Raw genomic sequence first — 15,720 nt, 5'->3', positions numbered from 1 at the left:
TTACTGATGGAGGAGTTGGTTACAGACGGAGGAGTTGGTTACTGATGGAGGAGTTGTTCACAGATGGAGGAGTTGGTTACAGACGGAGGAGTTGGTTACAGATGGAGGAGTTGGTTACTGATGGAGGAGTTGGTTACAGATGGAGGAGTTGGTTACAGATGGAGGAGTTGGTTACAGATGGAGGAGTTGGTTACTGATGGAGGAGTTGGTTACAGACGGAGGAGTTGGTTACAGATGGAGGAGTTGGTTACAGATGGAGGAGTTGGTTACAGATGGAGGAGTTGGTTACTGATGGAGGAGTTGGTTACAGACGGAGGAGTTGGTTACAGACGGAGGAGTTGGTTACAGATGGAGGAGTTGGTCACAGACGGAGGAGTTGGTTACAGACGGAGGAGTTGGTCACAGATGGAGGAATTGGTTAGAGACGGAGGAGTTGGTTACAGACGGAGGAGTTGGTTACAGACGGAGGAGTTGGTTACAGATGGAGGAGTTGGTCACAGATGAAGGAGTTGGTTACAGACGGAGGAGTTGGTTACAGATGGAGGAGTTGATCACAGATGGAGGAGTTGGTTACAGATGGAGGAGTTGGTTACAGATGGAGGAGTTGGTTACAGACGGAGGAGTTGGTTACAGATGGAGGAGTTGGTTACAGACGGAGGAGGTGGTTACAGATGGAGGAGTTGGTTACAGATGGAGGAGTTGGTTACTGATGGAGGAGTTGGTTACAGATGGAGGAGTTGGTTACAGACGGGGGAGTTGGTTACAGATGGAGGAGTTGGTTACTGATGGAGGAGTTGGTCACAGACGGAGGAGTTGGTTACAGACGGAGGAGTTGGTCACAGATGGAGGAGTTGGTTACAGACGGAGGAGGTGGTTACAGATGGAGGAGTTGGTTACAGACGGAGGAGTTGGTTACAGATGGAGGAGTTGGTTACAGATGGAGGAGTTGGTTACAGACGGGGGAGTTGGTCACAGACGGAGGAGTTGGTTACAGACGGAGGAGTTGGTCACAGATGGAGGAGTTGGTTACAGACGGAGGAGTTGGTTACAGATGGAGGAGTTGGTTACAGACGGAGGAGTTGGTTACAGACGGAGGAGTTGGTTACTGATGGAGGAGTTGTTCACAGATGGAGGAGTTGGTTACAGACGGAGGAGTTGGTTACAGATGGAGGAGTTGGTTACAGATGGAGGAGTTGGTTACTGATGGAGGAGTTGGTTACAGACGGAGGAGTTGGTTACTGATGGAGGAGTTGTTCACAGACGGAGGAGTTGGTTACAGACGGAGGAGTTGGTCACAGACGGAGGAGTTGGTCACAGATGGAGGAGTTGGTTACAGATGGAGGAGTTGGTTACAGACGGAGGAGTTGGTTACAGACGGAGGAGTTGGTTACTGATGGAGGAGTTGGTTACAGATGGAGGAGTTGGTCACAGACGGAGGAGTTGGTTACAGACGGAGGAGTTGGTTACAGACGGAGGAGTTGGTTACAGACGGAGGAGTTGGTTACAGATGGAGGAGTTGGTTACTGATGGAGGAGTTGGTCACAAATGGAGGAGTTGGTTACAGATGGAGGAGTTGGTTACAGATGGAGGAGTTGGTTACTGATGGAGGAGTTGGTCACAGATGGAGGAGTTGGTTACTGATGGAGGAGTTGGTCACAGACGGGGGAGTTGGTTACAGATGGAGGAGTTGGTTACAGATGGAGGAGTTGGTTACAGACGGAGGAGTTGGTTACAGACGGAGGAGTTGGTTACAGATGGAGGAGTTGGTTACAGATGGAGGAGTTGGTTACAGATGGAGGAGTTGGTTACAGACGGAGGAGTTGGTTACAGATGGAGGAGTTGGTCACAGACGGAGGAGTTGGTTACAGACGGAGGAGTTGGTTACAGATGGAGGAGTTGGTTACAGATGGAGGAGTTGGTTACAGACGGAGGAGTTGGTTACAGACGGAGGAGTTGGTTACAGATGGAGGAGTTGGTCACAGACGGAGGAGTTGGTCACAGATGGAGGAGTTGGTTACTGATGGAGGAGTTGGTCACAGATGGAGGAGTTGGTTACAGATGGAGGAGTTGGTTACAGATGGAGGAGTTGGTTACTGATGGAGGAGTTGGTCACAGATGGAGGAGTTGGTTACTGATGGAGGAGTTGGTCACAGACGGGGGAGTTGGTTACAGATGGAGGAGTTGGTCACAGACGGAGGAGTTGGTCACAGATGGAGGAGTTGGTCACAGATGGAGGAGTTGGTTACAGACGGAGGAATTGGTTACAGATGGAGGAGTTGGTCACAGATGGAGGAGTTGGTTACAGATGGAGGAGTTGGTTACAGACGGAGGAGTTGGTTACAGATGGAGGAGTTGGTTACAGATGGAGGAGTTGGTTACAGATGGAGGAGTTGGTTACAGATGGAGGAGTTGGTTACAGACGGAGGAGTTGGTTACAGATGGAGGAGTTGGTTACAGATGGAGGAGTTGGTTACAGACGGAGGAGTTGGTTACAGATGGAGGAGTTGGTTACTGATGGAGGAGTTGGTCACAGATGGAGGAGTTGGTTACTGATGGAGGAGTTGGTTACAGATGGAGGAGTTGGTTACTGATGGAGGAGTTGGTTACAGACGGAGGAGTTGGTTACAGATGGAGGAGTTGGTCACAGACGGAGGAGTTGGTTACAGACGGAGGAGTTGGTCACAGATGGAGGAGTTGGTTACAGACGGCGGAGTTGGTTACAGACGGAGGAGTTGGTTACTGATGGAGGAGTTGTTCACAGATGGAGGAGTTGGTTACAGACGGAGGAGTTGGTTACAGATGGAGGAGTTGGTTACAGATGGAGGAGTTGGTTACTGATGGAGGAGTTGGTTACAGACGGAGGAGTTGGTTACAGACGGAGGAGTTGGTTACAGACGGAGGAGTTGGTCACAGACGGAGGAGTTGGTTACAGACGGAGGAGTTGGTCACAGACGGAGGAGTTGGTTACAGACGGAGGAGTTGGTTACAGATGGAGGAGTTGGTTACTGATGGAGGAGTTGGTCACAGATGGAGGAGTTGGTTACAGATGGAGGAGTTGGTTACAGATGGAGGAGTTGGTTACTGATGGAGGAGTTGGTCACAGATGGAGGAGTTGGTTACTGATGGAGGAGTTGGTTACAGATGGAGGAGTTGGTCACAGATGGAGGAGTTGGTCACAGATGGAGGAGTTGGTCACAGATGGAGGAGTTGGTCACAGATGGAGGAGTTGGTCACAGATGGAGGAGTTGGTCACAGATGGAGGAGTTGGTCACAGATGGAGGAGTTGGTCACAGATGGAGGAGTTGGTTACTGATGGAGGAGTTGGTCACAGATGGAGGAGTTGGTTACAGACGGAGGAGTTGGTCACAGATGGAGGAGTTGGTCACAGATGGAGGAGTTGGTCACAGATGGAGGAGTTGGTCACAGATGGAGGAGTTGGTTACTGATGGAGGAGTTGGTTACAGATGGAGGAGTTGGTTACAGACGGAGGAGTTGGTTACAGATGGAGGAGTTGGTTACTGATGGAGGAGTTGGTCACAGACGGAGGAGTTGGTCACAGACGGGGGAGTTGGTTACAGATGGAGCAGTTGGTCACAGATGGAGCAGTTGGTCACAGACGGAGGAGTTGGTCACAGATGGAGGAGTTGGTTACAGACGGAGGAGTTGGTTACAGACGGAGGAGTTGGTTACAGATGGAGGAGTTGGTTACAGACGGAGGAGTTGGTTACAGACGGAGGAGTTGGTTACAGACGGAGGAGTTGGTCACAGATGGAGGAGTTGGTCACAGATGGAGGAGTTGGTTACAGACGGGGGAGTTGGTTACAGACGGAGGAGTTGGTTACAGACGGAGGAGTTGGTTACAGATGGAGGAGTTGGTTACTGATGGAGGAGTTGGTTACAGACGGAGGAGGTGGTTACAGATGGAGGAGTTGGTTACAGATGGAGGAGTTGGTTACAGATGGAGGAGTTGGTTACAGACGGAGGAGTTGGTTACAGACGGAGGAGGTGGTTACAGATGGAGGAGTTGGTTACAGATGGAGGAGTTGGTTACAGATGGAGGAGTTGGTTACTGATGGAGGAGTTGGTTACTGATGGAGGAGTTGGTTACAGACGGAGGAGTTGGTTACAGATGGAGGAGTTGGTTACTGATAGAGGAGTTGGTTACAGACGGAGGAGTTGGTTACAGATGGAGGAGTTGGTTACAGATGGAGGAGTTGGTTACTGATGGAGTTGGTTACAGATGGAGGAGTTGGTTACTGATGGAGGAGTTGGTTACAGATGGAGGAGTTGGTTACAGATGGAGGAGTTGGTTACAGATGGAGGAGTTGGTTACTGATCGAGGAGTTGGTTACAGATGGAGGAGTTGGTTACTGATGGAGGAGTTGGTTACTGATGGAGGAGTTGGTTACAGATGGAGGAGTTGGTTACAGATGGAGGAGTTGGTTACTGATCGAGGAGTTGGTTACAGATGGAGGAGTTGGTTGCAGACGGAGGAGTTGGTTACTGATGGAGGAGTTGGTTACAGACGGAGGAGTTGGTTACAGATGGAGGAGTTGGTTACAGATGGAGGAGTTGGTTACTGATGGAGGAGTTGGTTACTGATGGAGGAGTTGGTCACAGATGGAGGAGTTGGTTACAGACGGAGGAGTTGGTCACAGACGGGGGAGTTGGTTACAGATGGAGCAGTTGGTCACAGACGGAGGAGTTGGTCACAGATGGAGGAGTTGGTCACAGATGGAGGAGTTGGTTACAGACGGAGGAGTTGGTTACAGACGGAGGAGTTGGTTACAGATGGAGGAGTTGGTTACAGACGGAGGAGTTGGTCACAGATGGAGGAGTTGGTCACAGATGGAGGAGTTGGTTACAGACGGGGGAGTTGGTTACAGACGGAGGAGTTGGTTACAGATGGAGGAGTTGGTTACAGATGGAGGAGTTGGTTACTGATGGAGGAGTTGGTTACAGACGGAGGAGGTGGTTACAGATGGAGGAGTTGGTTACAGATGGAGGAGTTGGTTACAGATGGAGGAGTTGGTTACAGACGGAGGAGTTGGTTACAGACGGAGGAGGTGGTTACAGATGGAGGAGTTGGTTACAGATGGAGGAGTTGGTTACAGATGGAGGAGTTGGTTACTGATGGAGGAGTTGGTTACTGATGGAGGAGTTGGTTACAGACGGAGGAGTTGGTTACAGATGGAGGAGTTGGTTACAGATGGAGGAGTTGGTTACTGATGGAGGAGTTGGTTACAGATGGAGGAGTTGGTTACTGATGGAGGAGTTGGTTACAGATGGAGGAGTTGGTTACAGATGGAGGAGTTGGTTACAGATGGAGGAGTTGGTTACTGATCGAGGAGTTGGTTACAGATGGAGGAGTTGGTTACTGATGGAGGAGTTGGTTACTGATGGAGGAGTTGGTTACAGATGGAGGAGTCGGTTACAGATGGAGGAGTTGGTTACTGATGGAGGAGGTGGTTACAGATGGAGGAGTTGGTTACAGATGGAGGAGTTGGTTACTGATCGAGGAGTTGGTTACAGATGGAGGAGTTGGTTACTGATTGAGGAGTTGGTTACAGACGGAGGAGTTGGTTACAGATGGAGGAGTTGGTTACAGACGGAGGAGTTGGTTACTGATGGAGGAGTTGGTTACAGATGGAGGAGTTGGTCACAGATGGAGGAGTTGGTTACTGATGGAGGAGTTGGTCACAGATGGAGGAGTTGGTTACAGATGGAGGAGTTGGTTACAGATGGAGGAGTTGGTCACAGATGGAGGAGTTGTTTACAGATGGAGGAGTTGGTTACAGATGGAGGAGTTGGTTACTGATGGAGGAGTTGGTTACTGATCGGGGAGTTGGTTACTGATGGAGGAGTTGGTTACAGATGGAGGAGTTGGTCACAGATGGAGGAGTTGGTTACAGATGGAGGAGTTGGTTACAGATGGAGGAGTTGGTCACAGATGGAGGAGTTGGTTACAGACGGAGGAGTTGGTTACAGATGGAGGAGTTGATCACAGATGGAGGAGTTGGTTACAGACGGAGGAGTTGGTTACTGATGGAGGAGTTGGTTACAGATGGAGGAGTTGGTCACAGACGGAGGAGTTGGTTACAGACGGAGGAGTTGGTCACAGATGGAGGAGTTGGTTACAGACGGAGGAGTTGGTTACAGACGGAGGAGTTGGTTACTGATGGAGGAGTTGTTCACAGATGGAGGAGTTGGTTACTGATGGAGGAGTTGGTTACTGATGGAGGAGTTGGTTACAGATGGAGGAGTTGGTTACAGACGGAGGAGTTGGTTACAGATGGAGGAGTTGGTTACAGATGGAGGAGTTGGTCACAGACGGAGGAGTTGGTTACAGACGGAGGAGTTGGTCACAGATGGAGGAGTTGGTTACAGACGGAGGAGTTGGTTACAGACGGAGGAGTTGGTTACTGATGGAGGAGTTGTTCACAGATGGAGGAGTTGGTTACTGATGGAGGAGTTGGTTACTGATGGAGGAGTTGGTTACAGATGGAGGAGTTGGTTACTGATGGAGGAGTTGGTTACAGATGGAGGAGTTGGTTACTGATCGGGGAGTTGGTTACTGATGGAGGAGTTGGTTACAGATGGAGGAGTTGGTCACAGATGGAGGAGTTGGTTACAGATGGAGGAGTTGGTTACAGATGGAGGAGTTGGTCACAGATGGAGGAGTTGGTTACAGACGGAGGAGTTGGTTACAGATGGAGGAGTTGATCACAGATGGAGGAGTTGGTTACAGACGGAGGAGTTGGTTACTGATGGAGGAGTTGGTTACAGATGGAGGAGTTGGTTACAGACGGAGGAGGTGGTTACAGACGGAGGAGTTGGTTACAGACGGAGGAGTTGGTTACAGACGGAGGAGTTGGTCACAGATGGAGGAGTTGGTCACAGATGGAGGAGTTGGTTACAGATGGAGGAGTTGGTTACTGATGGAGGAGTTGGTTACTGATGGAGGAGTTGGTTACAGACGGAGGAGTTGGTTACAGATGGAGGAGTTGGTTACTGATGGAGGAGTTGGTTACAGACGGAGGAGTTGGTTACAGATGGAGGAGTTGGTTACAGATGGAGGAGTTGGTTACTGATGGAGGAGTAGGTTACAGACGGAGGAGTTGGTTACAGATGGAGGAGTTGGTTACAGACGGAGGAGTTGGTTACTGATGGAGGAGTTGGTTACAGACGGAGGAGTTGGTTACAGATGGAGGAGTTGGTTACAGATGGAGGAGTTGGTTACTGATCGAGGAGTTGGTTACAGATGGAGGAGTTGGTTACTGATGGAGGAGTTGGTTACTGATGGAGGAGTTGGTTACAGATGGAGGAGTTGGTTACAGATGGAGGAGTTGGTTACTGATGGAGGAGTTGGTTACAGATGGAGGCGTTGGTTACTGATGGAGGAGTTGTTCACAGATGGAGGAGTTGGTTACAGACGGAGGAGTTGGTTACAGATGGAGGAGTTGGTTACAGATGGAGGAGTTGGTTACAGATGGAGGAGTTGGTTACTGATGGAGGAGTTGGTTACAGATGGAGGAGTTGGTTACAGATGGAGGAGTTGGTTACAGATGGAGGAGTTGGTTACTGATCGAGGAGTTGGTTACAGATGGAGGAGTTGGTTACTGATGGAGGAGTTGGTTACTGATGGAGGAGTTGTTTACTGATGGAGGAGTTGGTTACAGATGGAGGAGTTGGTTACAGATGGAGGAGTTGGTTACTGATCGAGGAGTTGGTTACAGATGGAGGAGTTGGTTACTGATTGAGGAGTTGGTTACAGACGGAGGAGTTGGTTACAGATGGAGGAGTTGGTTACAGACGGAGGAGTTGGTTACTGATGGAGGAGTTGGTTACAGATGGAGGAGTTGGTTACTGATGGAGGAGTTAGTTACTGATGGAGGAGTTGGTCACAGATGGAGGAGTTGGTTACAGATGGAGGAGTTGGTTACAGATGGAGGAGTTGGTCACAGATGGAGGAGTTGTTTACAGATGGAGGAGTTGGTTACAGATGGAGGAGTTGGTTACTGATGGAGGAGTTGGTCACAGACGGAGGAGTTGGTTACAGATGGAGGAGTTGGTTACAGATGGAGGAGTTGGTCACAGACGGAGGAGTTGGTTACAGACGGAGGAGTTGGTCACAGATGGAGGAGTTGGTTACAGACGGAGGAGTTGGTTACAGACGGAGGAGTTGGTTACTGATGGAGGAGTTGTTCACAGATGGAGGAGTTGGTTACTGATGGAGGAGTTGGTTACTGATGGAGGAGTTGGTTACAGATGGAGGAGTTGGTTACTGATGGAGGAGTTGGTTACAGATGGAGGAGTTGGTTACTGATCGGGGAGTTGGTTACTGATGGAGGAGTTGGTTACAGATGGAGGAGTTGGTCACAGATGGAGGAGTTGGTTACAGATGGAGGAGTTGGTTACAGATGGAGGAGTTGGTCACAGATGGAGGAGTTGGTTACAGACGGAGGAGTTGGTTACAGATGGAGGAGTTGATCACAGATGGAGGAGTTGGTTACAGATGGAGGAGTTGGTTACAGATGGAGGAGTTGGTTACAGACGGAGGAGTTGGTTACAGACGGAGGAGTTGGTTACTGATGGAGGAGTTGGTTACAGATGGAGGAGTTGGTTACAGACGGAGGAGGTGGTTACAGACGGAGGAGTTGGTTACAGACGGAGGAGTTGGTCACAGATGGAGGAGTTGGTTACAGATGGAGGAGTTGTTCACAGATGGAGGAGTTGGTTACTGATGGAGGAGTTCGTTACTGATGGAGGAGTTGGTTACAGATGGAGGAGTTGGTTACAGATGGAGGAGTTGGTTACAGACGGAGGAGTTGGTTACAGATGGAGGAGTTGGTTACAGACGGAGGAGTTCGTTTCAGACGGAGGAGTTGGTCACTGATGGAGGAGTTGGTCACAGATGGAGGAGTTGGTTACAGATGGAGGAGTTCGTTACTGATGGAGGAGTTGGTTACAGATGGAGGAGTTGGTTACAGACGGAGGAGTTGGTTACAGATGGAGGAGTTGGTTACAGATGGAGGAGTTGGTTACAGATGGAGGAGGTGGTTACAGACGGAGGAGTTGGTTACAGATGGAGGAGTTGGTTACTGATGGAGGAGTTGGTTACAGATGGAGGAGTTGTTCACAGATGGAGGAGTTGGTTACAGATGGAGGAGTTGGTTACAGATGGAGGAGTTGGTTACAGACGGAGGAGTTGGTTACAGACGGAGGAGTTGGTTACAGATGGAGGAGTTGGTTACAGACGGAGGAGTTGGTTACAGATGGAGGAGTTGGTTACTGATGGAGGAGTTGGTCACAGATGGAGGAGTTGGTTACTGATGGAGGAGTTGGTCACAGACGGGGGAGTTGGTTACAGATGGAGGAGTTGGTCACAGATGGAGGAGTTGGTCACAGATGGAGGAGTTGGTTACAGATGGAGGAGTTGGTTACAGACGGAGGAGTTGGTTACAGACGGAGGAGTTGGTTACAGATGGAGGAGTTGGTTACAGACGGAGGAGTTGGTCACAGATGGAGGAGTTGGTCACAGATGGAGGAGTTGGTTACAGACGGGGGAGTTGGTTACAGATGGAGGAGTTGGTTACAGATGGAGGAGTTGGTCACAGATGGAGGAGTTGGTTACAGATGGAGGAGTTGGTTACTGATGGAGGAGTTGGTCACAGATGGAGGAGTTGGTTACAGATGGAGGAGTTGGTCACTGATGGAGGAGTTGGTCACAGATGGAGGAGTTGGTTACAGACGGAGGAGTTGGTTACAGATGGAGGAGTTGGTTACAGATGGAGGAGTTGGTCAGAGATGGAGGAGTTGGTTACAGATGGAGGAGTTGGTTACAGATGGAGGAGTTGGTCACAGATGGAGGATTTGTTTACAGATGGAGGAGTTGGTTACAGACGGAGGAGTTGGTTACAGACGGAGGAGTTGGTTACAGATGGAGGAGTTGGTTACTGATGGAGGAGATGGTCACAGATGGAGGAGTTGGTTACAGATGGAGGAGTTGGTTACAGATGGAGGAGTTGTTCACAGATGGAGGAGTTGGTTACAGATGGAGGAGTTGGTTACAGACGGAGGAGTTGGTTACTGATGGAGGAGTTGGTTACAGATGGAGGAGTTCGTTACTGATGGAGGAGTTGGTTACAGATGGAGGAGTTGGTTACAGACGGAGGAGTTGGTTACAGACGGAGGAGTTGGTTACAGATGGAGGAGTTGGTTACTGATGGAGGAGTTGGTTACAGATGGAGGAGTTGGTTACAGACGGAGGAGTTGGTTACAGATGGAGGAGTTGGTTACAGACGGAGGAGTTCGTTTCAGACGGAGGAGTTGGTCACTGATGGAGGAGTTGGTCACAGATGGAGGAGTTGGTTACAGACGGAGGAGTTGGTTACAGATGGAGGAGTTGGTTACAGATGGAGGAGTTGGTTACAGATGGAGGAGGTGGTTACAGACGGAGGAGTTGGTTACTGATGGAGGAGTTGGTTACAGATGGAGGAGGTGGTTACAGACGGAGGAGTTGGTTACTGATGGAGGAGTTGGTTACAGATGGAGGAGTTGTTCACAGATGGAGGAGTTGGTCACAGATGGAGGAGTTGGTTACAGACGGAGGAGTTGGTTACAGACGGAGGAGTTGGTTACAGATGGAGGAGTTGGTTACTGATGGAGGAATTGGTCACAGATGGAGGAGTTGGTTACAGACGGAGGAGTTGGTTACAGACGGAGGAGTTGGTTACAGACGGAGGAGTTGGTCACAGATGGAGGAGTTGGTTACAGATGGAGGAGTTGGTTACAGACGGAGGAGTTGGTTACAGATGGAGGAGTTGGTTACAGATGGAGGAGTTGGTTACAGATGGAGGAGTTGGTTACAGACGGAGGAGTTGGTTACAGATGGAGGAGTTGGTTACTGATGGAGGAGTTGGTTACAGATGGAGGAGTTGGTTACAGATGGAGGAGTTGGTTACAGATGGAGGAGTTGGTCACAGACGGAGGAGTTGGTTACAGACGGAGGAGTTGGTCACAGACGGAGGAGTTGGTTACAGACGGAGGAGTTGGTTACAGACGGAGGAGTTGGTCACAGACGGAGGAGTTGGTTACAGACGGAGGAGTTGGTTACAGACGGAGGAGTTGGTCACAGACGGAGGAGTTGGTCACAGACGGAGGAGTTGATCACAGATGGAGGAGTTGGTTACAGATGGAGGAGTTGGTTACAGATGGAGGAGTTGGTTACAGACGGAGGAGTTGGTTACAGACGGAGGAGTTGGTCACAGATGGAGGAGTTGGTTACAGACGGAGGAGTTGGTCACAGACGGAGGAGTTGGTTACAGACGGAGGAGTTGGTTACAGATGGAGGAGTTGGTTACAGATGGAGGAGTTCGTTACTGATGGAGGAGTTGGTTACAGACGGAGGAGTTGGTTACAGATGGAGGAGTTGGTTACTGATGGAGGAGGTGGTTACAGACGGAGGAGTTGGTTACAGATGGAGGAGTTGGTCACAGACGGAGGAGTTCGTTTCAGACGGAGGAGTTCGTTTCAGACGGAGGAGTTGGTTACAGATGGAGGAGTTGGTCACAGATGGAGGAGTTGGTTACAGATGGAGGAGTTCGTTACTGATGGAGGAGTTGGTTACTGATGGAGGAGTTGGTTACAGATGGAGGAGTTGGTTACAGACGGAGGAGTTGGTTACAGATGGAGGAGTTGGTTACAGATGGAGGAGTTGGTTACAGATGGAGGAGTTGTTCACAGATGGAGGAGTTGGTCACAGATGGAGGAGGTGGTTACAGACGGAGGAGGTGGTTACAGACGGAGGAGTTGGTTACTGATGGAGGAGTTGGTTACAGATGGAGGAGTTGGTTACAGATGGAGGAGTTGTTCACAGATGGACGGGTTAGTTACAGACGATTTAGTTACTGATTCACAAAGTAGTTACTGACCAGATAGTTTCTGAAGGATGATTTAGTTAATGATGGAAAAGTTTGTTACAATGAGTTAGTGACTTGCAAGTTAGTTACTGATGGACAAATTAGATACCGAAGAGTTAGTCATTGGCGGACAATATAGTTGCTAGCAAGTAATTTACTGATGAACAAATTAGTTACTAATGGACGAGGTACTAACTGACTGACAAGTTAGTTACTGGCTCACAAATAAGTAACTGATGAGTTAGTTGCTAGCGGACAAGTTAGTCAGTGACAAGTTAGTTACTGATTTATTTACTGACAGACGAGTTATTTACTGACTAGTTGGTTACTGGCGGATGTTACTGATTAAAAGGTTAGTTACTAATGGAGGAGTTTGTTACTAGCGGGTTAGTTACTGGCAAATCAGTGACTGGTGGACAAGTTTGTTACTGGCTCACAAATTAATTACTGATAAGTTACTTACTAATAGACGAGTTAGTTACTGGCAGAAAAGTTAGTTACTGACGAGTTTGATGGATGAGTTAGTTAATGGAGGACAAGTTTGTTATGGATGGGTTAATTACTGGCAAGTTAGTTACTGATGAGGTAGTTACTGGCAAGTTAGTTACTGATGGACAAGTTAGTTACTGAAGAGATAGTTATTGGTGGACGAGATAGTTACAGCCAGTTTTTTTTTAACTGATGAACAAATTAGTTGTTAATGGACGTGTTAACTACTGGTGGACGAATTAGTTCCTGACTGACAGGTGTGTTACCGATGAGTTTGTAACTGGCAGAAAAATTAGTTACTAATGAGTAAGTTACGGACGGACAGGTTACCGACTGATGAGTTAGTTACTAATGAGTTAGATACTAAAGAGTTAGTGACCAATAAGTTATTTAGGACAAGTTAGTTACTGGCGAGTTAGTTATGAGGTACTTACTGATGGAAAGGCTGGTTACTAATGGAGAAGTTAGTAACTGCCGGACAAGTTAGGTACTAGTGAGTTACTTAATGATGAGTTAATTACTGATTGACGAATTATTTGCTGGCAGACAAGTTAGTTACTGATTTATTTACTGATGGATGAGTTAGTTACTGATGGACAAGTTAGTTACTAATGGAGGAGTTAGTTACTGGCAAGTCTTTAACTAACGGACCAGTTAGTTACTGGCTCACAAATTAATTACTGATGAGTTAGTTAGTTACTGATAAGTTAGTTGCTGGTGGACGAGTTAGTCACTGGCGGAAAAGTTAGTTACTGATAAGTTAGTTGCTGGTGGACGAGTTAGTCACTGGCGGAAAAGTTAGTTACTGATAAGTTAGTTGCTGGTGGACGAGTTAGTCACTGGCGGAAAAGTTAGTTACTGATAAGTTAGTTGCTGGTGGACGAGTTAGTCACTGGCGGAAAAGTTAGTTACTGATAAGTTAGTTGCTGGTGGACGAGTTAGTCACTGGCGGAAAAGTTAGTTACTGATAAGTTAGTTGCTGGTGGACGAGTTAGTTACTGAAGGAAAAATCTGTTACTAATGCTTCCGTTAGTAACTAATGGAAGCACAATAATAATAGTATTATAACTAAGTCTTCTCATCAGAAGACTTAGTTACTGACAAGTTAGTTACTGGCGGAGAAATTACTTACTGATAAGTTAGTTTCTGACGCATGAGTTAGTTACCGATGAAAGAGTTAGTTACTGATGGAAGAGTTACTCACAGTTGAGTTAGTTACTGACAAATTTGTCTGTGCTGCAGGAGACGGATTACATCATGTCCTACGTGAGTGACGGGGAGGACTTTGGTGGAGACAGCGACGACAACATGGACGAAGCCATTTACTGAACCTTGTCCAGTGCTGATCAGAACCGGGCCATCAGAACACATGTAGTTCCCGAACTGCACCAAACCGATGAAGATGGATCGCAGAGTTCACTTAGAACATTTTTAATGTTTTATACTTTTTGATTATAATGTCACTGCTTTTGTATGAATAAAAAGCTCCAGATAAGGTCATGTGACCAGTGTGATGTTTGGAAACACACACCGACCTGAAGGTCACCTGTACCCAGACATATATAAAGTACTAGAAATCAAGATCCAAGTAAAAGTTCAAGAACTCTATGAATGAAGTTACTTGAATAGAAGTCGAAGTGTTCTTGAACTGTCCCACATAAGTAGAAGTACAAAAGTATTACAAGTAGTTTATTTTAAAATTTTTACTCAAGTACAGAAAGTAAAAGTACTTCATTGTGTAGTTATTTAAGACAACATTAAACATTGTAAATCACATTGTTTATGATTTCAAACTTTTAGCCTGACATTCATAAATCCTTTTGCTGGAGCAGGAGTACATGGACAGGAACATCCATGAAAAAAACACATATTCAGTGTGTGTCATTACTATACATCTATGCCTCAAATCACATCCAGTCTGGAGGTCATGGAGGTTCTGGTGTGCGGGTCGTGTCGGTCCAGGTGTGGGGGTCGTGTAGGCCCAGGTGTGCGGGTCGTGTCGGTCCAGGTGTGGGGGTCGTGTAGGCCCAGGTGTGCGGGTCGTGTCGGTCCAGGTGTGCGGGTCGTGTCGGTCCAGGTGTGCGGGTCGTGTCGGTCCAGGTGTGCGGGTCGTGTAGGTCCAGGTGTGCGGGTCGTGTCGGTCCAGGTGTGGGGGTCGTGTAGGCCCAGGTGTGCGGGTCGTGTCGGTCCAGGTGTGCGGGTCGTGTCGGTCCAGGTGTGCGGGTCGTGTAGGTCCAGGTGTGCGGGTCGTGTCGGTCCAGGTGTGCGGGTCGTGTCGGTCCAGGTGTGCGGGTCGTGTAGGTCCAGGTGTGCGGGTCGTGTAGGTCCAGGTGTGCGGGTCGTGTCGGTCCAGGTGTGCGGGTCGTGTCGGTCCAGGTGTGCGGGTCGTGTAGGTCCAGGTGTGCGGGTCGTGTCGGTCCATTTGCTTAGAAGCATGACCCTCAAACGTGGAAAAAACCACTTCCTGTTTTAAGTGGGCGGGGCTTAGGTCTACACCAGCAATGGTCATATTAATCTGTTCAGGACTGATCCCTTATTAATCCCTATAAGTTTTAGGGTGATCAGATCAAAATTGACAATTTTATAGTGATTTATCATATCACGCCGCCGCATGGAACTTCGCCATGGCGTCACGGGCACGCCGTGCAGCGTAGAGCAACGTCCTTTACCAGATCTCTTCACCAACATGTTTTGTGATGCCTGAGTGAATTTGGGCCATGTGGTGTCCACCAAGCCAGAGTTATGGGTGTGTGAGCAAAAAACAACACTTTTGACCTCCAGGGGGCGTGGCTATTTCATAATCAAAATATTGGCATATAGAACTCTGTAGGAGGGGACTGCCATCATATCTAGCAAATTTGGTGCAGAAATGTTTATGTGGGAGTTATAGCCGTTTAATTTTTCATGGCGAGACATCAAACTTTGAGGCCCCGCCCCTCGTAAACTAAGTCTCCTATTAGAAGAAATAACACAACATTTAATCACACATGCCTCCTGAACATCCTGAGCAATTTGTGGCTCAGTGGGATAAAAGCTCTAGGACGAGTTCGTTAAAATGCGAGGTGCTAAAACGCCAAAATATTGACTTTGACCTAAAATGGCCGCCTTCCTGTCGACATTTCACCATGACATTAAGAGGATTTTTTGTTCGCCCTAGCATGTAGATCATGTGTATGAATTTTCATAAAGATTAATGACATGCAGTGGCGGGGCACCTAAAATAGGTGGCGCTCTCGTTCAGTTTCGCCCAAACATTCTGGAGCACCTCAAAATATCAAATTTTTTGTATTCCATTGGGGGGGTACGCAAA

At 48.2% G+C, this 15,720-nt stretch overlaps 1 protein-coding gene across 2 annotated transcripts in view; it reads left to right on the top strand.

Moving 5' to 3' along the window:
* Nucleotides 1-13,862, top strand: part of polr3glb (RNA polymerase III subunit GL b) — a 153,871-nt gene extending 140,009 nt beyond the window's left edge. For both annotated transcript variants that reach the window (XM_079240393.1, XM_079240392.1), the window contains exon 8: nucleotides 13,653-13,862. In XM_079240393.1, the coding sequence (XP_079096519.1) occupies nucleotides 13,653-13,739 (87 nt within the window). In that variant the 3' untranslated portion in view covers nucleotides 13,740-13,862. The remainder of the gene's footprint in view (nucleotides 1-13,652) is intronic.
* Nucleotides 13,863-15,720: the final 1,858 nt, after the last annotated feature.

Source organism: Telmatherina bonti (genome assembly GCF_933228915.1).
Source record: "Telmatherina bonti genome assembly, chromosome: 5".
Lineage (NCBI taxonomy): Eukaryota > Metazoa > Chordata > Actinopteri > Atheriniformes > Telmatherinidae > Telmatherina > Telmatherina bonti.
The sequence above is the reverse complement of the archived record's forward strand: the minus strand, read 5'-3'. Positions and strand labels throughout refer to the sequence as shown.